At 49.8% G+C, this 23346-nt stretch overlaps 1 protein-coding gene across 1 annotated transcript; it reads left to right on the top strand.

Annotated features, from left to right (window-relative positions):
• The first annotated feature begins 16515 nt into the window (after positions 1-16515).
• LOC147355530 (uncharacterized) lies at positions 16516-21514 on the top strand. The gene is made up of 3 exons (XM_086345994.1): positions 16516-17379; positions 18235-18673; positions 21371-21514. The coding sequence occupies exons 1-2, from the start codon at positions 17188-17190 to the stop codon at positions 18352-18354; spliced, it is 312 nt and encodes a 103-aa protein (XP_086202120.1). The 5' UTR covers positions 16516-17187; the 3' UTR covers positions 18355-18673; positions 21371-21514.
• Positions 21515-23346: the final 1832 nt, after the last annotated feature.

Genomic DNA, 23346 nt, shown 5'->3' with positions numbered 1-23346 from the left:
AGGAATTTCAACCAGTTTCTTGAGTCTCATTAGGAAGCTCTGGGAGTTGGTGATGGACAGGGAAGCCTGGCGTGCTGCAATCCATGGGGTCGCAAAGAATTGGACAGGACTGAGCAACCTAACTGAAATGAGGAAGCCACCCTTAGGACTCTTGTGGCTCCTGAGGTTCTCACTTTCCTGGCTGGTCCCCAAACATTCCCAGCCCAGGCCACCCAGCTCTGGGGCACAGAGCAAGACTCAGGGAGGGCTGGTTTGATTAGATCACTGTCAGGGAGGGACGGGAGGTTAATTGCTATTCTCTCTGAGTCTGGCTTGGCTGGGGAGCTCTACTCACAACTCTGTGTGTGTGTGTGTATGTGTGTGTGTGTATACGGATGCGCGCGTCTGTGTGTCCCTGTACTGAGGGAAGCTCGGCCTCGGGTTGGAGGGAGGCCACGGGGCCAGGGGGTGGGTTGCACAAGTTTTCTCTTCGAGTTCTGAGCCTTGTCTTGTCTGGTGTGCAGCAAAGAGCAGTACTTAACAAGCATTAAGGGACACAAATAATGCCCCCTTTCTCCTCTCCGCCTATTCTTCCCTCTCTCTTTTCTTGTAAATCCCGCTCCTTGCATGTGAATAGCGGAATGGCTTCATCTGGGACCTTTAATCAGATCCCTGGTAGGCACTAGGAGGGCAAAGTACTGGAGGGATTACCTTTTATTTTAGGGTTTTTCTCCCCTAGTTTTGCCTATCCACCCCCGCCCCCTCCCCCGGGCGTGTTTTCCTCCCTGCGTTTGTTCTCAGCAGAAGTAAGTAAGGAAGGCTTACAGGGCGGGGGAGGGGAGCTTACAAACTTAAGGGGATCGGGCCCTATTCAGCAGGGCTTGTCCACAGTCTTTCTGCTTTTGTTCCCGGGCCATTCTTCAGCTGATTTCTTCACTCCAGTAAAAGCACTTTAATTCCCTTTTAGATACGGAGAATCCGTCTTCTTCCCCTGGCTGCCCCCTCCCTCCCTCCACCCCACACACCCCATTCCACTTTCTCAGACCCTTTATGCTGAGTCCTCGTCCGCCCCAACAAAGACCTAACATCCTCGCTGCAAAGTATTTCTTTCACCGATCGAGTGAGGCTGGGGAGAATCTGGAGGAGGGGGAGGGGAGCAGAGCGCAAAGGAGGAAGAGAGGGGGCTTCTTGGGGAAGAGACCCCACCCCCACCATAAACCCGGGCTGGAGGGACCCTTAGCTTCGGACTGTACCTGCTTTGGTCGCTGCCGCGCCTTGGATCCAAAGGAAAGGCCTGGATGCCGGCACGTGTGTTGGGAAGGACCGAGTGTGTGTGAGCGTGTGCCCGTGTGAGCCTGACAGGGGCAATAGAGACATCTGAGGCCTGGTGTGGGCTTGGTCAGCATTCCTGAAAGAAGCCAAGAGGTTTCCAGGAAGAGGACACAGGCCCTTCAGCCTCCATCAGAATCCCTGAGACCTCTCAGGAGAGCATCACAGGGACCAGACACAGAGCCTGGGGCTCCTGATCTCTCCCGGCGAAGACCAGACAGCATCTTGCAAAAATGTTTGACACCTGGAGGAAAATGGCCGGCTGCAACATAAGAAAATAAAGCCCTCAGCTCCAACACGAATCAGTGCAGAATTTTAAAGTCTGCACAATGTATCTTAGGTCAGCTGTCCTAATTGTTCAATTCGACATTCACAAAAATTTCACGGCATATGAAAAGAACTCGTGGGGCAGGTTTCATTTTTCTCTCTCCATCCGTGCCTCCCTCTCTCCCTCCTTGTCTCCTTCCTTTCCCCTGATATAACTGAACACCTGGGGACCAACCCAAATCTGGAGCAATGCTCTTACTTAGTATAACATACTTAACACTCGTACCACACTGACAGTGTATCATGACTTATACTATCTTGGTCCTCCCATCCTGATTCCGAACCTCTCCCTCCCTGCCAGAGGTAACCATCTCTTTATATTTCCCCCCAAAATATTCCTTTATCTATTTAATTTTTCATTTTGTAGCTACACCTATGGGATCTTAGTTCCCCAACCAGGGATTGAACCCTGGGCCCTGGCAGTGAAAGCACCAAATACTAACCACTGAACCACCAGGGAATTCCCATCCCTTTCTTCTTCCTCTTCTTTTTTAAAAATAGTTTTATTTATTTATTTTGGCTGTGCTGGGTCTTGGTTGCTGTGCAGGCTTTTCTCTAGTTGCAGAGAACGAGGGCTGCTCTCGAGTTGCGGTGCGCGAGCTTCTCATTACTGTAGCTGCTTTTGTTGCGAAGCACAGGCTCTAGGGTGTGGACTCAATAGTTGGGGTACACGAGCTTAGTTGCTCCAAGGCACATGGGATCTTCCTGGACCAGGAATCGAACCCCCATCCCCTGCATTGGCAAGGCAGTTTCTTTACCACTGAGCCACCAGGGAAGCCCTCCATCCCTTTAGTTTCAGATCAGATTTTTCTCAGTCTGCAAGAACTTGCCAAGCACACCTGCGGATGGCTGGGCAATCATAGCCGACCATCAATTCAGTGAGTCCCTTACAAGCAAACTGCAAAAGGAAAATGTGAAAAATCCTTTCAGATTTTTTGACAGCAAAACCAGGTCTCTGTCCTGCTTTTAGTTGGATTTTATAATGTGGGAAGGAGTCTTCAAGGTAAGCGTGTCCGTGTGCCTACCTATCGGGAAATGGTTCTGCCTGGAATCCTTCTTTCATGATGGAATTGTGTGCTATCCGTTATCAGCCTTGGTGTCCTCATCTATGAAATGGGAACAACAAGTAGGCTCTCTTCACCGAGAAAAAAAATGGGGGCAGGGAGGATGAGCAAGAAGCAATCTCCCTGAAAGGTAAAGTGAGCTATTCTATCTTCTCCTTTTTCTGTGTGAGACGTGAGAGAGATGAGACCCTTTTCAAAATGTCGACAAATTGACGCAGGGCCATTTAAGAGAAAGTGGGCCGGGGCCGTAATAGCCCAATTGGGAGTCTGAGCGGCAGAAGGGGCTGGCTTCCTCACCATGCCAGAGGATGGGCAATTACTGCCAGGCATTTTTCGGGCAAAATAGAAGGCAGAAAAATAGCAAGTAGGGGCCCCAATTATGGAGAGTCATTCTCAGGACGAAAAATGCTGTCTCATTCTTTTGCCGCAAACTGTGGTCCGTGAAACGAGGCGTGGGGCAGTCAGAGTGGTTACAAGATGTGGAAATTTCAGCGGGGATAATGTCGGGTCTTAGCCTAGAGGCTGAGCTGGGGGAGGAGGAGGATGGCTGGGTGGTTTGGGAACCCGTATGGATTGCTTCTCCCTGCTGGTTGGTCTGAGACCTGAGGGAAGCAAGTCAATTTCTCCTGGTCCCCCAAATAAAGCAAGGGATCTTTGCCCCTCTGTGCTTCTAGACTTGCAGACAGAAATGACTGTGTGTCTTAAGCCACCATGAGGGTTTTAGGCAGTGGTGTGCTGGTAAAGCTTTAACATCAGGCTCTATCACTCCTGCCCACCCTCTCCAGTCTGTGAGCTTGTCAGTTTCCATGGTGCAAATATTCCCGTTTGACACGGCGGAACAGAGTTGGGAAGCGACAACTGTGTGTCTTTTCCACTCTCCTCTGATGCGGGCAATTGTTGTTTAGTCGTTAATTCGTGTTCAACTCTTTTGCGACCCCATGGACTATAGCCTACAAGCTCCTCTGTCCATGGGTTTTCCCAGGCAGGAACACTGGAGCGAGTTGCCTTTTCCTTCTACAGGGGATCTTCCCGACGTGGAGAATCGAACCCGCGTCTCCTGCGTTAGCAGGCAGATTCTTTAGTGCTGAGCCACCAGCGAAGCCCTGCTGTGGGCATGTTTGGTCCTTCTGCGACAAAGAGGCATTTCATTTCTCCTGTGGAAATCTCAGCCAATGGGGTCTGGGATCTAGTGGAGACAGGTTCCCCACTTCCTTTATTTAAGCAGATGGTCCTGGCAGGCATTCAGTACATTCGGGGGTTCCTAGCAGAACCGAGCTCCAGGGACCCAAGGCAAGGTCTCCACAATTCACCCTGGTATTGCCTTCTTTTTGAAAATTTTTTTGATTCTGCTTTGTGACATGTGGGATCTTAGCTCCCCGACAAGGGATGGAACCCGCGCACCCTACAGTGCAAGTGTGGAGTCCAAACCACTGGACTGCCAAGGAAGTTCAGTATCGCTTTCTTTTTTCTCCCTGATGTCTTCCCTCCTTCCTGGGATCATCAACCAATGTCCTACTTGCACACAAGGAGGAAGTGGTGGTGGTGGGGGGGAGATTCAGGCTCAGCAAACACCACCGAGTGTCGTGCAGTCCTGGGAAGCACAACTGGATTGGAAAAGCACAGAGTGGAGTGCGGGGAGCGGGAGAGGAGGGAGCAAATAAGGTATCTGATGCGGCACAATCCGCATATGTAAAAAATGCACGCACGCAAATAACTGGCCATTTTGCAAGGACGCATTGAAAGCAATCATTAAAATGATATCTGGGAGAAGGAAATTTGAAGTGAGTATAAATGGGGAAGAGAGAGAAAAGGAGAAAGGAAGGAAGAGAGGGAGGGGGAGAAAGGGCCTTCCTTATGCAGATTGAAATAAGGAAGAAGCAGTTTGGCTGGAGATGGGAAGCATTTTGTTGTTGCTGTTCAGTTGCTCAGTTGTGTCCGACTCTTTGCCACCCGCCAGGCTCCTCTGTCTGTGGGATTCTTCAGGCAAGAATACTGGAGTGGGTTGCCATGCCCTTTTCCAGGGGATCTTCCCGACCCAGGGATCGAACCCGAATCTCCTGCATTGGCAGATGGATTCTTTACCGTCTGACTCACCTGGGAAGCCCTATTTGTCTTTTTATGACTGGCTTATTTGATTTTACAAAACATCCTGAAGGTTCATCCATGTTGTAGCACGTGGCGAGATTCCCTTTCTGAATAACAGTCATATGTATGTATTTACCATATTTTCTTTATATATTCATTAGCTGATGGACATCTGGGTAACGTCCATTTCTTACCCAGCTGCCTACTGTAAAAGGCTCTTTGGGGGCAGGTCTGACTCAGCCCCTGATGGGCAGGTCAACCTATGGAAGGAAGGACCCAAGGACCCTCTTTGCGGCAGCCTGGGGCTACAGCTGTCCTGACACTCAGTCTCCCTGAAAGGCTGCGCCTCTCAGGGCCAGGTGAGGCCCGTCCAGTCCCCTAGGGGACCAGCTGGCTGCTGGTTCAGGCCCCCTCCTCTAGGCTGCCACATGGCTGACACCCTCCCTCTCCTCCATGCGGGGTCTGGGTTGGGTGGGGGACAATGCTGATGGTTTTCTTTGCTTTTATTCTATCTTCTGAGTCAGCATTCCCTGCAGAGAGCACTCTCACATCCTGGAGCCCTCACTGTGACTGGCACCCAGAAGTCTGGAGGGGGAAGGGGTCTGAAAACAGCCCTGGGTCATAGAAGGTGACGGCAATGACCTCTCCGCTCAAAGTAACAACTGCAACAATAGCAATCAGCATAACAGCACCACTTTAAACATGGGTATTTGTAACTGAGTTATGTGCCTGCACGTTCCTAAATCCTTTACAACATTAACTCAGTCATTTCTCACAGCAATGGACAAGGTGTGGGTTAGATGGTAGAGCTGGGCAATGTCAGGGTTCTGAGGTTGGATAATTATGTGGTGGTTAATTGTGGCTCCAGCTCAAGGGAAATACACACTGGAGTATTAAGGGGCAAAATGGCAAATGGTCCAGCAAAGAAAAGAAAGTAGAGACAGACAGACGGATAGGGAGACAGATGCTGAGAAAGCAAATGTATCAAAATATTAACACTTAAAAAAGAAAGAAAGAAAAATATTAACACTTGGGGAATATAGATAAAGGTATACAGATGTTCATGGATTTATTATTCTTGCAACTTTTCAAGAGGCTTGAAACTGGGTTAAATAAAAAGGAAAAACACAAGTATGAGGGTGGCATTGTTATTGCTCCCATTTTGCAGATGGGGAACCTGAGGCATAGAGCAGCTAGCACCTGTAGGACATACTCAAGAAATGTTAGCTGTTTGAGCATTTATATTTGAGTCCAAGACTCATCTTCACACAGCATGAAAATGGATAGACATCAGCTTTGAAGGGCCTCGCTTGTATCCTCCCCAAGGGCTATATGGACCCCAGGCTGGTTCAGACGAGGCAGAGGGTGAGAAAGTGGACTCTCTCGAAGGGGCCTTCAAATCAGGCACCCTCGTCCTCCCAGCTGCAGGGTGAGTCTTTGTGGAGTCGGTCCCTCGTCCCTCCCCTGCTGGGACCCCTCCTGGGAACCCTTTGCTCCTTCTCCTGGCTCCCTCATCCTCTTTGCACCAGCAGCCCCATCGGAGGGGCCTGGCAGGCTGGGGATATTTGCCAGCAAACACGAGATGTGTGTTAAACACTCCGCCGGCAGCTTCTTCCCACCCGGCGATGTTTGCTCAGCAAACATCACTAATTTCCCAGATTCTCAGGCTGGGCTGGGGGCCCCAGAGCAAACTTTGTCTCCAGCAGTCCCACTGACAGCTCCACATCCTCCTCTCCACTCCCACCCCCACTGGCCCCCACATATATCCCCTCTTTTGTGGATTTCCTTCCCATTTAGGTCACCGCAGAGCACCGAGTCGAGTTCCCTGGGCTACACAGTAAGTTCTCGTTTGTTACCTATTCTTGTTCATAGTAGTGTATATACGTCAATCCCAGTCTCCTAATTCATCCCCCACGCTTCCCTCTTGGTATCCATATGTTTGTTCTCTACGTCTGTGTCTCTGTGTCTGTTTTGCAAATAAGGTCATCTTTACCATTTTTCTAGATTCCACATATATGAGTTAACATGCGATACTTGTGTTTCTGTTTCTGACTTCCTTCAGTCTGTATGACAGTAGATCCATCCATGTCTCTGCAAATGACACAATTTCATTCCTTTTATTTGGCTCAGTAATATTCCACTGTGTACGTGTGGTACAAAGTACCACTGCAGCTTCTTTATCCATTGCTGGTTTCATTCTAAAAGTTCACTGGCTGCTGTCTTCAGGGATGGAAAGCAAAACAGAAAGTAGGGCTGGTCCTGTGGGGGGAACCCCTGGTGTCCTGGTGAGACACGATGTAGCCTGCACCAGGTTGGCGGAGGCAATAGCTGTGGAGAGAACTGTCATCATTGGAGAGAGTCTGAATGTGTAGAGAGACGACCCATCAATCTATCCTGCGATTACTGAGCACTAGCTATATGCCACACAGCACTGGGTGCTGGAAATACAGCAAGGGGACAAAGCTAGATAAGACCCCAGGCTTTTAGAGCTCAGAGACGTGAAAGAAGAAATAGCAGTTCTGATCAGACATGAGGGGGAAGATGCAGGTGTCTTGGCTGCCCTGAACCTGTAGCCGTTTCCAGAGATGGAACCCATCAGTTGGAGGCAGACCTGCCACCTAACTGGGAGAAGTGCTGAAGAAAACTCTCTGGAGATGCTGTTAATCCGGAAGTTATCCCCACCATCCTGCAATATGGCAGCCTCCTTGGAATAAGCATATGGCCTCCCAAGGTGACCACTTTGAAGGGGAAACACCCCCTTGGGATGGTTGGGTGCTGAGTCGTGTTAAAAAAGAACCAGGACGCTGAGTGGGTGGCCTCCCTCTTTCTCTGGTCTTTAGAGGAAATTAGGAGGCCTGCGGGGAAGACAGGGAGAGGCCCATTAGCTCTCCCCAGTCCTCCTTCCCCAGCTCTCAGGCGGCACTGTCTCCCCTGTGACTGATGACGAGTCATGGCAGGGGGCTGATTTAGAAGAAACGAGGCCAGGAGACCCCTCAGCTCCCATGCTGGAGACACCCCATTAATCTTTAACAAACAGGAAGTTCCGGGAAGCCAAGCGCTCAAGTAATGAGGCCTGATTTTCCAGGACTCCCTCCAGGGAAAAGGAATTAACCACCAGAGGTCCTGTGAGCAGGAATCTGATTCCCTAAGGAGGGGGACTTCCCTGGCCATCCAGTGGTTGGGACTTCGCCTTCCAATGCAGGGGGACACGGGTTTGATCCCTGCTCGGGGGCACTAAGATCCCATGTGCCTTGGGGTCAAAAAACAAAACTGAGGCAATATTGTAACAAATTCAGTAAAGACTTTAAAGATGGTCCACATCAGAAAATCTTTAAAGAAAAAAGAGCAAAGGTGGGCTTGTTCTCAGTCTCTCTCATTTGGGGCCACTTTGACCACCGCCCCCCGCCCCAACAGACTCAGGCCACAGATACCATCAATTCCCTAATATGTCTCTTTGTGAACATGCATTTTTATTTATTTATTTGGGTTTTGTTTTCTTTTGCCTGGTTGTGCAGTTTGCAAGATCTAAGTTCCATGACCAGGATTGAAACCTGTGCCCTTGCAGTGAAAGCATGGAGTCTTAGCTACTAGACTGCCCGGGAATTCCCTGGACATTCATTTTTTAAAAATCAACTTTACTGAAGAGTAATTGACATGTAATAAGTTGCACCTATTTAAAGTATAACTATCTTTCCAACCCAGCGATTGGACTCAGGTCTCCCGCATTGCAGGCAGATTCTTTACCAGCTGAGTCACAAGAGAAGCCCAAGATTGCTGGTATGGGTAGCCTATCCCTTTTCCAGGGGATCTTCCTGACCTAAGAATTGAACCCAGGTCTCCTGCATTGCAGGTGGATTCTTTACCAACTGAGCTATCCGGGAAGCCCTTTGATACAGCATATGCCTATAAAACCATCACCACAGTCAAGATACTAAACATATCCATCACCTGTGAAAATTCTCTCTTTGCAATTCTTCCCTCTTCCCTCTCTCCACACTCCCATCCCCAGACAGCCTCAGGTCTGCTTTCTCTCTCAGTACAGACGACTTTGCATTTGCTAAAGTTGAGTAGGAAAGAGGTCATATAATATGCAGTCTTTCTCGATCTGTCTTCTTGCAGTTAGCGTAACATTTGGAAGTTCATGAATGCCATCTGTGTGTATCAATAGTTCACTCCTTTTTACGGAGGGCGGTATTCCGTCATGTGCGTAGACCACAAAGTGTTTATTGATTCCCCTGCTGATGGACATTTGTAAAGCCATTCCCTATCATTTTTAAAAACACATTAAAACTGTTTATTTATTTGGCTGCATTGGGTCTTAGTGGCGGCATACAGAATGTTTAGTTGTGATGCTTGGGCTTAGTGACTCCAAGACATGAGGTACCTTAATTCCCCAACCAGGGATCAAGCCCACATCTCCTAGCATTGCAAGGCAGATTCTTAACCACTGGACCACCACGGAAGTCCTTCTCTCTTTCATTTTAAATAAACTTTTAATTTTAGAATAGTTTGATTTACAGGAAAATTGAAAAGCTAGTACAGAGAGTTCTGTATACACCCACACTCTATTTCTCCTATTAGTATCTTACATTGCTCTGGTACATTTGTCACTTTCAATGAACCGATATCGATACATTATTATTAACTGAAGTCCATCCTTTATTTGGATTTCCTTAGTTTTACCCATTGTCCCAGGATCTCATCCATGATACCACATCACACCTAACGGTCCTAACTCCTTAGGATTGTCTTGACTGAGATAGTTTCTCAGACTTCCCCTGTCCCTCACCTGGGGTTTGTCAGATGTTTTTCTCATGACTAGATTGGGGTGATGGTCTTCGGGAGGAAGACCACAGAGGCAAAGTACCATCTTCATCACATCATATTCAGGGTACATTAATGACCAACATGACTTCCTGCTGTTAACCTTGATCACTTGAATGTCTTAGGGTTCTGCTGCTGCTGCTGCTAAGTCGCTTCAGTCGTGTCTGACTCTGTGTGACCCAGTGGACGGCAGCCCACCAGGCTCCCCCCGTCCCTGGGATTCTCCAGGCAAGAACTCCGGAGTGGGTTGCCATTTCCTTCTCCAATGCATGAAAGTGAAAAGTGAAAGTGAAGTCGCTCAGTTGTGTCCAACTCTTCGCAACCCCATGGACTGCAGCCTACCAGGCTCCTCTGTCCATGGGATTTTCCTGGCAAGAGTACTGGAGTGGGATACCATTGCCTTCTAAAACTCTATAATTCTAAGATTTAAAAATTCAGTAATTCTCACACTTTGTATATTTTATTCTAAAATTCTATTAACTTAATATTCTAAAAGTCTATGCTTCCTTGATTCTTATGCAATTATAAAGCTTCAAGGGTATAAGGCACCTTAAAGCTAGTTTATAAAGTTAATTAACTTAATATTCTTGTGTGCTTGTGCTCAGTCGCTTAGTCATGTCTGGCTCTTTGCGGCCCCATGGGCTGTAGCCTGCCAAGCTCCTCTGCCCATGGAATTTTCCAGGCAAGAATACTGGAATGGGTCACCATTTCCTCCTCCAGGAGATCTTCCCGACCCAGGGATCAAAGCTGCATCTCTTGCTTCTCCTGCATTGGCAGGCAGATTCTTTATCACTAGTGCCACAAAAATTCCCAGATCTTACTCATTACATTTTCTAAAATTTTATGATTCTTAGGTTATATAAATTAAGAGCTGTCAGGCTTTAGGGGTTCAATTTTAAAAGACTTCTCTAATTCTGAAATTTTATGGTTCTGAGTTCTTACAGAGCTAGAATTTTAAGATTCTCTTGGTCTAATATTTAGAAACTCTAATTTTAAGATGCTATTGTTTTGTCTCCTAAAATTCTAAAATAATGTAGTTGTAAGTGTCTCTTGCAGAGAAGGCAATGGAAACCCACTCCATGTTCTTGCCTGGAGAATCCCAGGGATGGGGGAGCCTGGTGGGCTACCGTCTATGGGGTTGCACAGAGTCGGACACGACTGAAGCGACTTAGCAGCAGCAGCAGCAGCGGCAAGTGTCTCTTGAACTAATATTCTAAAATTCCCTCACTCCAAGATTCTACGATCTCTTGCAGAATCTGCAGCTGGAGAGATATCTCTGAAGCCAAATAGTCACCTTCCCAGCGCTTGGACCCAGATTCTCCTGGGGCTCACCAGTTCAGTTCTAGATTTAGGTCAAGATCCAGCACCTGGCTCTGGAATAGAACTTGATCACCAGCTCTGGGTGGCTAGCTTCTCCACATCCATGAGGGGCACCTTAGGTGCACTGAAGGCTGGCTCCCGTGGACCTAGGAACTGTCACAGGCATGGAGATGCTGCCTAATTAAATGAGCAGACACCAGTTGGTAGATGACAGGTCCTCAAGAGAACACAACACAGGACCAATAAGCTGTGTTGAAGGCTTCTTAGCTGGCAGACTCTTGTATCCCGATGTAAACGGAGAGCTGTTTCTTTAGACCCTTTCCTTCCTTTCCTATTTTGAAATTTTGCCTGGAGCCAGTCCTTGCTAAAGGCCAATTTTCTTCCCCATCACCTTACGATTTATGGTCCTTCCTGGTTGCTCTCTTTGCTGGGTAATAGAGATGAGAGAGCAAAGTGGGTGATCGTTTTGAGCAGGAGGGATGTCAAAGCTATTTCTCCCAATCCTTCCAGTTTCTTCTCACTTTCCTTACAACTCTTGGAGAGGAGGTATGAGGCAGGGGGTTTTCAGTTTCAAATACAGGAACCCCACTCTGCCAATTAGGATGGTATTTGGCTGCAGATGATAGAAATGCAAGTACAATAGTTGAAACAAGCAGAGGGGGTTATTTTTTTTCACAGGTAACAAGAATCCAGAGATAAACATTGCATTTATCATCCAGATAGGAAAAAGTGGAAGGGCAGAGAGCAAAGAGCTAAGAGCCTTCTCCCAGGGTCTTGTGTTTTTCCTTGAGAGTGAATGTCCTGCCGAGGACTGCCACTCACCTCATTGCCTAGAACTGGGTCACATGGCCACTGAGAGCTGCAAAAAGGTCTGAGCACACATTTCAGTTAGCTGCATTGCGGCCTCAAGTAAAATCTGGGTAGTGCAGATAAGGAAGAGAGGAAAAATGGATACTGATAGGTGACCAGCAGCATCTGCCATACCAATAAAACTTATGTAACTGGCAGCTCAGACAATGAAGAATCTACCTGCAATGCAGGAGACCTGGGTTCGATCCCTGGGTTGGGCAGATCCCCTGGAGAAGGGAATGGTTACCCACTCCAGTATTCTTGCCTGGACAACCCCATGGACAGAAGAGCCTGGCAGGCTACAGTTCACAGGATCGCAAAGAGTCAGACATGACTGAGCTACTCACACACACACACACACACTACTAAAGATAAAAGGAGAGAATCCTGACATGCATGGGTTTCAGGCATGGCTGGATCCAGGTGCTCAAACAATGTTGTTAGTAATTGTGGTTCCTCTGTGTGACTCCACTCTGGGTGGCAAAATGGCTTCTAGCAACTGCAAGCTGACTTTGCTATGCTATCAGGCCAGCAATCCCGAGAAAGCAGAACACTTCTTTCCTAGTAGCTCTAGGAGGTCAGACATCCATCTCTGGCTTACTTCAGTATGGCTGAGAATAGAACTTGTAGTGGAAAACATACTCGGATTGACCAGGCTTGGGGAGCGTCCTGGGGCTGCAGGTGGGGTCAGGCCCAGTGAAACTACATGGGTGGAGACAGAGGAGATGGAGGCAATCACAAGAGGAGACAGGTAAGGTCATGTGTTTCCACACTAGGATGGACATGGACATGCCAAATTGTTGTCTGGAAAATCCCATGGACAGAGGAACCTGGCGGGCTACAGCCCATGGGGTCTCAAAGAATCAGACACAACTGTGCAACTAACACTTTCACTTTTTTTTTTTCCACGGAATGCTAAACATGGGCCAAGCTTCTCTCTACATGCATGTTCTCATTCATCCTCCTCACAACAGCTCCATGAGTGGGTAAGATGATGCAGGTTGGGGAAACGGAGGTTCTCCTGTTTTTTCTCCGTGTTTTCTCCATTACTCCCAGTGAAGGTCAACAGAGGATCAGCAAAGTTTCTGAATGCTGAGTCATAAGTCAGAAGAGTTGGGTTCCATTCAGTCATCACATACTCCCTATTCTTCCTGTGTGATTTCAAGTTCATCACATCCCTCTTTAAAGACCTCAGTACCCCTCTGCGAAAGGTGCAGACCTTCCTAAAACCCTTTCATCCTTAAGAGTGTTAGCTCTGAGGTCAGACACCTTTGTTTCATTCTAGTCTCTGCTGCTTCCCAGCTCTGTGGCCTTGAATAATTCACCTCCCCATTTGGAACCTCGGTTTCCCCAACCTCCATCAACCTACCTACTCATAGAGCTGTTGTGAGAAGGATGAATGAGAACATGCATGTAAAGCATGTAGCGAGATGCTTGGCCCGTGTTTAGCATTCCTTGAAAAAAAAAAAATAGTGAAAGTGTTAGTCGCACAGTCGTGTCTGACTCTTTGAGACCTCATGGGCTGTAGCCCGCCAGGCTCCTCTGTCCATGGGATTCTCCAGGCAACAATTTGGCAGTAGTCATCGTCACCATCATCCTGGTTATTATTATTATTACCAGCCTCAGGCCCCTGCCCCAGGAAGATTCCCACAGAGTCTCAAAGCACCATAGCGATGTAGAACAGACCCTCAAACACAGGAACTCAGTTCCCTTTGCCTACGTCTCATCTCACCTCCAACAGCCAACTGCCTTTTCCAGTTTTTGCTTGGGTTGTCTCCCCCTCATCATAGCTTGGGGGACAGTGGCTGACCCCTTCTTTAAACTCATCTCCCTCCGTGTTCCAGGAGGGCCATCCCTGTTGGAAAAAAATGACTCACAAAAGATCCCTCAGCAGCAATTATCTAAATGGGAGGCTGGGAGGGGGAGAGCCATTTAGAATCCACTTCATTGCGGGATTAGCTAATTAATTAACGGTTTCACTGACAACTCGTCAGAGAAGTGTGTGTTAAACAGGAGCGCAGTGGGGCGTGATTTATAGACTTTGACACCCCCATCCCCGGCCTCTCCAGCCAAGCCCCCTCCCTCCCACTCACCCCACGGCCCCCACCCTTTTGCTCACCACTCCCCACCCCAGAGCAGGGAAGCCTGGGGACCCTCTCGGGAGCTCCCTCTGGAGTCCTGGGGCTGGGCTGCTGGCTGGGGGAGGGCGGGGCACGTGGAGATGACAGAAGGGCGGCCGGGGAGCGGGTAGTGGACTGGGGTGACAGGGAGACAATGAAGAGATAACAAGGCAGCTGAGGCTCCAGGGATGGCTGCATCTGCCCCTTGCCCCCAGCCCAGAGCCACTCCATCTGTGCCCGTCCCGGCACGTGGGGTCCCGTAGGCACCTGCCGGTCACCGCTGCTCCCCCTGCCTCCCAACAGTCCAGGGCTTTTCAGAGCCCTGTCCACGCTATTCGTGGAAAAGTGAGCACTGTTCAGGGAGACCGGAGACTGGGCTTCAACTTTCTCTTGGGAAGGAGGTTTAGAGGACTTGAAATAGATGAGGGAAGATGAAGGGCAGGGTGCAAAAGCAGGGTGAGAAAGACAGGAGCCGGAAGTGAGGATGCTGTATATTCTCACCGACTTCCTGCACTGAGGTTTCTTCAAACGCATCCCACAGGCCACCTGCTTCAGCACCACCTGGAGGACGGTGTATCAACGCTATGCTCGGCCCGGATAGAGTGTCCACCAGCCCAACATCACACTTAGTTGTGGGGCCAGGTGTATGCAGTGTTAACACCCTGATTCTGAATGCTGGGAAAGCGTAAGTGCTTGACCAGTGCTTTTGCTAAAGGAGACCACTAATTTGATCCATACGGTGAACCTGGTAAAGCCCAGATCTGTATTTCAGCTTTGGATTCTCTTTGCTACTGTGGAAATTCTCAGCCAGCTGCAGGGTGAATGTGGGGGCCCTGGAGTTGCAAGGAGAATGTTCTGTGGGTAGACAGACAGGCAGGTTTTTGGGGAAGAGGTTCTGGAGCATCCATAGATGCTCTTAAGCTGTGGATGACCTTAGAAGGAGTGCTGTGTGCTTAGTCGCTCAGTTGCGTCTGACTCTTTGGGACCTATTGGACTGTAGCCCACCAGGCTCCTCTGTCCATGGGATTTTTCAGGGAAGAATTTTGGAGTGGGTTGCCAATTCCTTACCCAGGGCATCTTCCCATCCCAGGGATCGAACCCATGTATCTTGTGTCTCCTGCTTTACAGGCAGATTCTTTACATGCTTGAGCCATCGGAGAAGCCCTCAAAAGAGGTAAAGCATCTTTAGATTAGCATCCCTGAAATTGTTTCCTTCTCTCCGTGATTCTGGAAGAATCATCCAAATCCTTCACACCATGGACCAATGTGAGGACACCAGCAAAGAGATGCTTCACAGGGCAACCCATGAGACACCCCCGCACCCCCGCAGGGCTCTTTCCATCAGTCCCTATTCCCTCTCTGCTCCCACCAGCACCTGCACACCGAATGGGACTCAGCCCCACTTCTCAGTCATTAGGGGTTTGTTCACCAGGTGCTCAGATAGGAGGCGCCTGGGCTGGGTTGTGTCCACCAGGAAGGTCCTTTCTCCAAGGAGATGGACTATGCTGTGGGGGTCTTGATGGAGACCACCCCACCAGGAGGATGGGGGGGATGGAAAGAGAGGAAAGGGGTCCATGTCTGTCCCACTCCAGCACAGAGGCTTCTGAAAGAGGACTTGGAGAGTCCACGCTACCTTGTGTGGTAGGAACCATTGTCCCCACTGTATCGATGAGCAGAGGCATTAGATTAAGTGGCCACATTAGTGAATAATGGAGTTCAGTAAATGTTTTACATATATGTAAATGTGCATATGTTATGTATGTATTATGTGTATGTGTAAAAGGCAGTAAACTCAACATTCAGAAAACGAAGATCATGCCATCCAGTCCCATCACTTCATGGGAAATAGATGGGGAAACAGTGGAAACAGTGTCAGACTTTATTTTTTTGGGCTCCAAAATCACTGCAGATGGTGACTGCAGCCATGAAATTAAAAGACGCTTACTCCTTGGAAGGAAAGTTATGACCAGCCTAAATAGCATATTCAAAAGCAGAGACATTACTTTGCCAACAAAGGTCCGTCTAGTCCAGGCTATGGTTTTTCCTGTGGACATGTATGGATGTGAGAGTTGGACTGTGAAGAAGGCTGAGCACCGAAGAATTGATGCTTTTGAACTGTGGTGTTGGAGAAGACTCTTGAGAGTCCCTTGGACTGCAAGGAGATCCAACCAGTCCATTGTGAAGGAGATCAGCCCTGGGATTTCTTTGGAAGGAATGATGCTAAAGCTGAAACTACAGTACTTTGGCCACCTCATGCGAAGAGTTGACTCATTGGAAAAGACTCTGATGCTGGGAGGGATTGGGGGCAGGTGGAGAAGGGGACGACAGAGGATGAGATGGCTAGATGGCATCACTGACTCGATGGACCTGAGTCTGGGTGAACTCTGGGAGTTAGTGATGGACAGGGAGGCCTGGCGTGCTGCGATTCATGGGGTCGCAAAGAGTTGGACATGACTGAGCAACTGAACTGAACTGAACTGAAAAGGCAGTAAAAAAAAAAAAAAAATATATATATATATATATATATATATATATATATATATATATATATATATATATATATCTCTCCTAACAGTAGAGCAGCTCCTGGCACAGAGTGAGGACTCAGTAAATGCAATTATTATTTTGCTTTATGTATCTACAAAGCAGACCCCACTAGGAGCCCGACATTCATCACCTGCTTCAGTCTTCACAAGGGCTCCCTAAGGAAGGTAGAAGAATGCTTTCCATCACAGAGAAGAAGAGAGGCACAGAGAAGGTCGGAGGCTTCCCCAATGTCACACAGCGGGTGCTGGTGGAGCTGGATGTTTGGAACTGGGCGAAAGGGGTAGGCGGGCGGTCAGAGCCTGACATCATCACTGCCGGATCTAGAGACCTCATTTTGCTGGGAAGCCTGTGTGAGAGTCAGGCCTGCTCACTCTGCGCCTCAGCTGTGGACCCCTTCCAGGCCCAAGTTTCAGCCTCGCAGACCGAGTCAGGTGTCGAAATCCCTCCTCTGAGTCCGCAGGTGGGGAGGTGGGGCTCAGAGAGGGACAGGGGCTTGCCCCAGGTCACACAGCCCACCAGGGGCAGGGCGGGGGGAGACCCTTGACCTCCCGCTGCCCTTGGCCCTCCCCAGCTCAGAGTTCAAGGATGCGGAGAGGACCAGACAGGGGTTAAAATCCACCCAAACGCGAAACGGCAGCCCCAGCCGCCCCCCGGCCGGGGCTCACTCCCAGACCGCCGCCCCCACCGCGGGCCGGCCCGCATCTGGGCGCAGGGAACAGATTTCCCGTTTCACACAGCGCACAATGGGCCGCCTCAAAGGCGCGCCGCGGGCATTGTTCGGGCCGGCGCCCGCGCGTCCTACCTCCGCGCGCGAATTAACCCCCGTCACCCTCGCCATTGTCGCCGCGCACTTCGGGGCCGGCCACAAAGGCGCCAGAAAACCCTGCCGTGTTCGGAAGGATGGGGGTGGGGGGAGGGAGCCACCGGGATGCGAGGTAGGGAGGGGGCGCAGGCAGGCTGGGGCGAGGACCCGGAGGGAGGGAAACCGCCCAATGGTGGGGGGTGGGGGGGTGCAGAGTGCGGCCTGGACGGGAATGGGGGGGCGGAGGGGGGAGGGGAGGGGCTGGAACAAGCCGCAGGGGCACAGGCAGGATGGGGGGGTGGTGGTAAAGCATGGGAGGTGGGGCGCACGCTGGATGGAGGTGCTGGATATGGGAGTGGGGGTGCGGGTCAGAGCCTGACACCATCACTGCCGGATCTAGAGACCCCATTTTGCTGGGGATTGGGGTGGGGGTGGGGGGCGGCTGGAGCAGGGGCGGGGCATAGGCAAGAAAGAAGGGGCACTTGGAGCCCAAGGGTGGGAGGGCAAAAGTGGGGAGAGCGGGTGGGGCAGGCAGGATGGAGGGTGCTTGGAGAGGAAGGAGGTGGCTGGCCGAATTGGGGTGGAGGGTGCAAATCTGCTCTGCTATCCACACCCCTGGTCTTTGGGTCTACATTAGCTTTCTCTCTCTCTGTTCCTCCCCGCCTCCCTCCTTCCCTTCCTTTCTCTCTTCTCTCTTTCTCTCTCCATTCTTTCTCCGTCTGCCGTGACTGTCTCCCTGTCTCTATCTTTTTTGTGTTACCATTTCTTTGCCTCTCCGTTCTCTCTCTTTATTTCGCTTTACCTCTCTGGTTGTTTGACTCTGTCTCTGTCCCCATCTCTGGGTCCATCTCTGTATGTCTCACTGTCTCCATCTCTCTGCCTCTCCGATTCTCTCTCTTTCTCTCTGTTTCTGACCATCTTACTCTGTCTGTCTTTGCTGCTTTAACTCTGTTTCTGTGAATGTGTCTGTCTGTCCGTCTCTCTCCAGGACAAAGAAGGATGCCCTTGGTGGAGACTCTCAGCCCCTGCATTTGGATTGCTGCCCGGCCCCCTGCCCCTCCTCCTCCCACAAACAGTTGTTCTGACATCTCAGGAAAGAAGGGCCTGAGTGGGGGCTTCATGGAGCCCATTGTACAGATGGGGAAGCTAAGGCTCAGAGATGTCAGTCCAGTGATTATATGCCCTGCCCTGCCCTATTTTCCGGAGTCAAATATTCAGAAAAATAACCAAGTTGTCCAAGAGTGACCTCTAGCATCCTGGGACATTGTCCCTTCTCAGCAGGGGTCTGTGTCTTGGGTCTCCCAGGCAGGCAGGCAGGCCCCTAGGTTCCCAGGCCCCAGCCTTGGAGATAGCTCTTGGAGACCCCAACTCACCATCTCCTACTCAGCTGTTAATGCCTCCCAGACTGATCCTGTGCTTCTGCTGGGGTGAGTCCTTCTTTCTCTGGGGCCTCCTGCTGCACTGTGGGGGTGGGTGGGGGAGGGGCGGGACTGAGGAGGGGGCACCCTGGCTGGGGTGATGGCACTGATTCCTCCCCTAGAGAGAGACAGCCCCCAGCCAGGCCTGCTGTGGGTTAGATAAGGAGCAAAGCCACACAGCTCATCCTCCTTTTTTGTAATCTCCTCCACCACCATCCCTCCCCAGCACTGACTCCCCCACTTTTTTTTTTATATCATCTTTATGGCTTTGGAATTATCTGGGCTGACACTGCATTCATTTAGCCAAGGGCAGGTGGGGTCACAAGAGACAACTTACTCATATGTGTATATATTCTCTGTGTCCCTCTGCCCCTACTCTCTAGTGGGGACTTTGGAAAAGAGGGAATAAGGAAACTGGAGGAGAGGTTGGGGACAACCAGCTCAGGGCAGAAAAGAGATTTTGAGTGCCAGAGACCCTGTGGTGACAGAGGCCAGTTCTCAGCCAGCCATGGCTGAATCTCTGCCCTCCGCCTGCTCACCTCCTACCCCTTCGAGGAGGAGAATCATCTAAGGCTTAGTTAAAGAGGCACTGGATGACAAAGGAAGTGAGTTTTAACAGTAAATATCCCTTTCCTCTTTCCTTCCTCAAAATAGTCCTCAAATTTCAGAACATGGATTTAATTGTCACCTGGCTTGAGTCCTGTGTGAGGCTGTGTGACCTTGGGCAAGTGGCTTCATCTCTCTGAGCCTCAGTGTCCCCATCTGTAAAATGGGGACAACAGTAAAGCCCACCTTCTCTCATGTTATGAGGATTAAATGAAAAGTTAATGGAACTGCTTGGCAATCACTGAGTATATCGTAAGGGTAGTATCATCACTGCCCTTAAAAGGGATTGCTTTTATTACTTGCTCTTTGTTTGCTGTTTGCTAGGGGTGCCCAGAGACAACTTACAGAGCCTCTGCCCCCAAAGGTGCTCTCTGACATGAAAGAATGGCTCTCCTTTCAACCGAGTTAGGGTTTTTGTTTTCATTTGTTTTGGCCATGCACAGCTTGTACAATCTTAGTTCTCCAACCAGGGATTGAACCCTCAACCTCTGCAGTGAAAGTACCCAGTCCTAACCAATGGATTGCTAGAGAAGTCCCCCAAGTTAAGTTTTTCTTAAATAGTTTTTTATTTTGGACAGGGAACACAGATATGTTCACAGAGCTTAAAAGTGATACCAAACTTCGGAAGCAGATAAATTACAGGTGGATTATTCTCATCACCAAACAATCCACTACAGGGTTTTTTGAAGTGGTAAAGAAGATTGGAAGTGTGGAAATGTTAGCTGGAGCTCACTCAGCCTGGCTCCCCTCTGGAGCAGTTGATGGTGGGGAAGTGAAACAGGGTCTGGCCTGAGATAGGAGCTCTGGGTTTGCACATCTGACTGGGCAGTTGGGGGCAGATGGCTTCCCTTCTGAATCTAGTTTGTCCACTTGGATGACTGGTAGGCCCGATCACATGTCTGCAGCTGTCTCACCTTCACCCTCGGCCACGTGCTTCTGTTGCTTCGCTGGACAACTGTTTCCCCTCTGGCCTCTCTGCTTCTTCTCCCCTCTCCCCTGTCCTCTCCCTTCTCCATATCACAGCCACAGAGACCTTCCAAAAACCTGAATCAGTTTCTTCTGCTTACAGCCTTCAAAAGCCTCCCCTTGTCTTCAGAAACCTTATTTTGGCCTCTGAGGCTCTCCATGACCTGGCCAACTCATCTCACCTCCTCTCACTCCCTGCCTTGCCCACCTAAGTCCATCTGCTCCAACTCATTTCCACCTCAGGACCTTTGTACTTGCTGGTCCTTTCTGGGACACTTTACGCCCGACCACCCTGGCTCTTTCTTGTCCTTAAGTTCCCAGTTGAAATGTCACCATCTCATGACCACTCAATCTCGTAGACCTCTAATATTCACTCTGTCCTCTATTATCTTATTTGTTCCTGGCCCTATCTGATACTATCTTGCGTCTTTGCTTGTTTCATGTCTGTTCCTCCCATCAGATTGTCAGCCAAGGGCAGGAAGCGGATCTGTCTTGTTCAGTAGGCATCTCAGTAACTTAGAGAGGAGCTGGTGCATAGCAGGGCTCAATGAGCATTTGTCAAATCAGTCATTGAACCCTGATGGTTCAGCACACTACTAGATGCATTTTTAGTTATTTATAAGTGAGTGAGTGGTTTCCTAACTTTTGAAAAACAAAATATGGCAGGAATTCAGTCACACAGGACAGTCTTCCCGGGCGCTTCCTTGCAGACTGGCATGCTGTCTTGGAGCAGGGATCAAAAGAGTGGGTTCCTAACCACCCCAGGGTGACAGGTGACTCTCAGCCAAGCCCACTCGGTTGCAGCTCAGGAAACATTTACTGAGGTCCTGTTGTTGGCAGTCTTTTAAAAATAATTTCTTATTTAGTTTTATTTTTGGCTGTGCTGGGTCTTCCTTCTGTGCAGGCTTTTCTCTAGTTTCCTGGGCTTCTTCTTGTAGTAGCTTCTCTTGTTGCAGAGCACAGACTCAATAGTTGTGGCACATGGGTTTAGTTGCTCTGCCACATGTGAGATCTTCCCCGATCAGGGATCGAACCCGTGTCTCCTGCATTGGCAGGCTGCTCTTTACCACTGAGTCGCCAGGGAAGCCCCTGTTGCTGGCAATCTTGATGACAAATTATTGTTTTCCTTTGCAGGACCTGGGCCTGCCTGCCGTGAGTCCCGTGATAGAAAAATGGTCACCAGCGACTGGCCTGAACGGTCTCCACAAGTCAGCTTGGCCACAGAGTTCTAAAGTGATTTCCGTCAACCAATAAACTGGAGATGCTGGATGAAATAAAGCTCTCAGAGAGGCTCATGGGAAATGCTGAGGGTCTGAGGAGGGAGGGGGAGGTTCTGAAAAGATAAGGCTGAGATGAGAGGAGAAAACGGTAGCAAAGAGATTGCATATTTAGTTCCTTGTTCGGGGAGGTGAGACTGGGTCTTTGCTTTCTGGTTCTCTTGCTTTGAATTGATTCTGAGACTCTCAGAAGACGTTTGCCTGATCACCTTGAAAGGATCATATAAAGTAGATGCTGGAAGGGACCAATATTTATTGAGGGTCCAGTATGTTCTGGGCCCACATAAACTATCTTATGTGATTCTCTCTAGTCATCACCATAGCCAATGCCAGCCGAGTTTGGTATCCTCATCCCAGGGACTAGGAAACAGAGGCTCAGAGACGCTAAGTGGTTTTTTTAAGGACACACAGCTCATGAGTGCTGAAGCTGGGATTTGAACTCAAGTCTGTCTGGTTCCGTGCTTACTCTTTTCATTATATCTCAGTGTGTCCTCAGCTTGGAAATGAAGATAATGGAGATGTTGGGAGGGAAGAGGGCCCAAGGAGGGATGATGCTGGACAGTGTGATCACGGTGATAAGATTTGGGAAGGCTGGATGGAGTAGGGGTTTGGCTCCTAGAAGGCATCCGGCATCCATGTTCCCTGTCCCACTCCACCCAGCCTTCTCTGCCCCGAGTCCGGAGCCTCTGCTGGGGGAGGTGGGGAGGGGAACTAAGCATCATGTAATTGCCCCGGCTCTTCTGTGAAATTTGTTTCGGGACACATTAGTTCCAGTGAATTTAGCTGAACAGCGGGGAGCCCTGAGAAATGATTTGCAATTAGCCGCAGCCCCACGGCCCCCCGTTGGGACGTGAGACTTGGGCACCGAGTGGGGAATGGCCAGGGGGTGGGGCTGCCGCCCAGTGCCCATGGAGACGGTGTGGCAGTGGCTGAACTTGACCATCTCAGACCTGACTGGTCTCTGAGCCTGGTGGGGCCTGACTGGAGCTGAAGTAGGGACAGTTTGCTCCCAAATAGTCAAGGCCAAGACCTAGTCAGGTCAGAGGGGCGTTAGGAATGATCTGCTCTTGCCCTTCGTAGAGGGGGTGCTGGATGGGGCTCTGGCCGTGGCACACTCTTGCCTCTGTAGAAATGGTGCCCGAAGCACCTCCTTGCAAGCCACTGTGCTCTGGGCACTGTGCTGGGTACTTTCCCCCGATCATAAATCCTCCCGAATAGGGAGGCAGGGAGATGACTCCTGCTAAGTCGCTTCAGTCGTGTCCGATTCTGTGTGAACCCCATAGACGGCAGCCCAACAGGCTCCGCCGTCCCTGGGATTCTCCAGGCAAGAACACTGGAGTGGGTTGCCATTTCCTTCTCCAGTGGATGTTCGGAGAGGTTATGGGATTCTTGCAAGGTCACTCTGGAAGTGGCAGGAGGAGGACTTGAACTCTGGCCTGTTGGACTCCCAAGGTCATTACAGCTGCCTCTTACAGTGACCTCCAAGGGGAGGCAGAAGAGGGTGGTGATTAAGGCCCACCAGGTGCAAGTCTCAGCTCTGGCTGTGTGACCTCCGCCAGGTGCCTTCTGCTCTCTAAAACTCAATTCCCTCACCTGAAAAATGTGGCTACTACTGCCCACGTCATAGTGTTGTTTCTAGGTTTAAATGAGAATGTAAGGCATTATGGCAGCAGACAAGGCTCCGTGAATGACAGATGTTATTATTACATCCTGATCAAGCTTTACTGGAGAAGAGAGAAGCATCTCGTGGGGTCTGGGGGGTGGGTTGCCTGCCGGCAAACATGCCCTCCTCAGTGTAGTCAGTCTGCTCTGCCCAGAGGCTTTGAGTGGGTG

Source organism: Bos grunniens, chromosome 17 (assembly GCF_055505025.1).
Source record: "Bos grunniens cultivar Pamir isolate PY7600 chromosome 17, Bosgru_T2T1.0, whole genome shotgun sequence".
NCBI lineage: Eukaryota > Metazoa > Chordata > Mammalia > Artiodactyla > Bovidae > Bos > Bos grunniens.
The sequence above is the reverse complement of the archived record's forward strand: the minus strand, read 5'-3'. Positions and strand labels throughout refer to the sequence as shown.

Bases quoted from the DNA above. Each gene is read 5' to 3' on its own strand.
- LOC147355530 (XM_086345994.1), top strand. From the start codon at position 17,188: ATGGGCCGCCTCAAAGGCGCGCCGCGGGCATTGTTCGGGCCGGCGCCC. The intron at 17,380-18,234 runs GTAGGGAGGGGG...GTCTCTCTCCAG, and splicing joins GGGAGCCACCGGGATGCGAG to GACAAAGAAGGATGCCCTTG.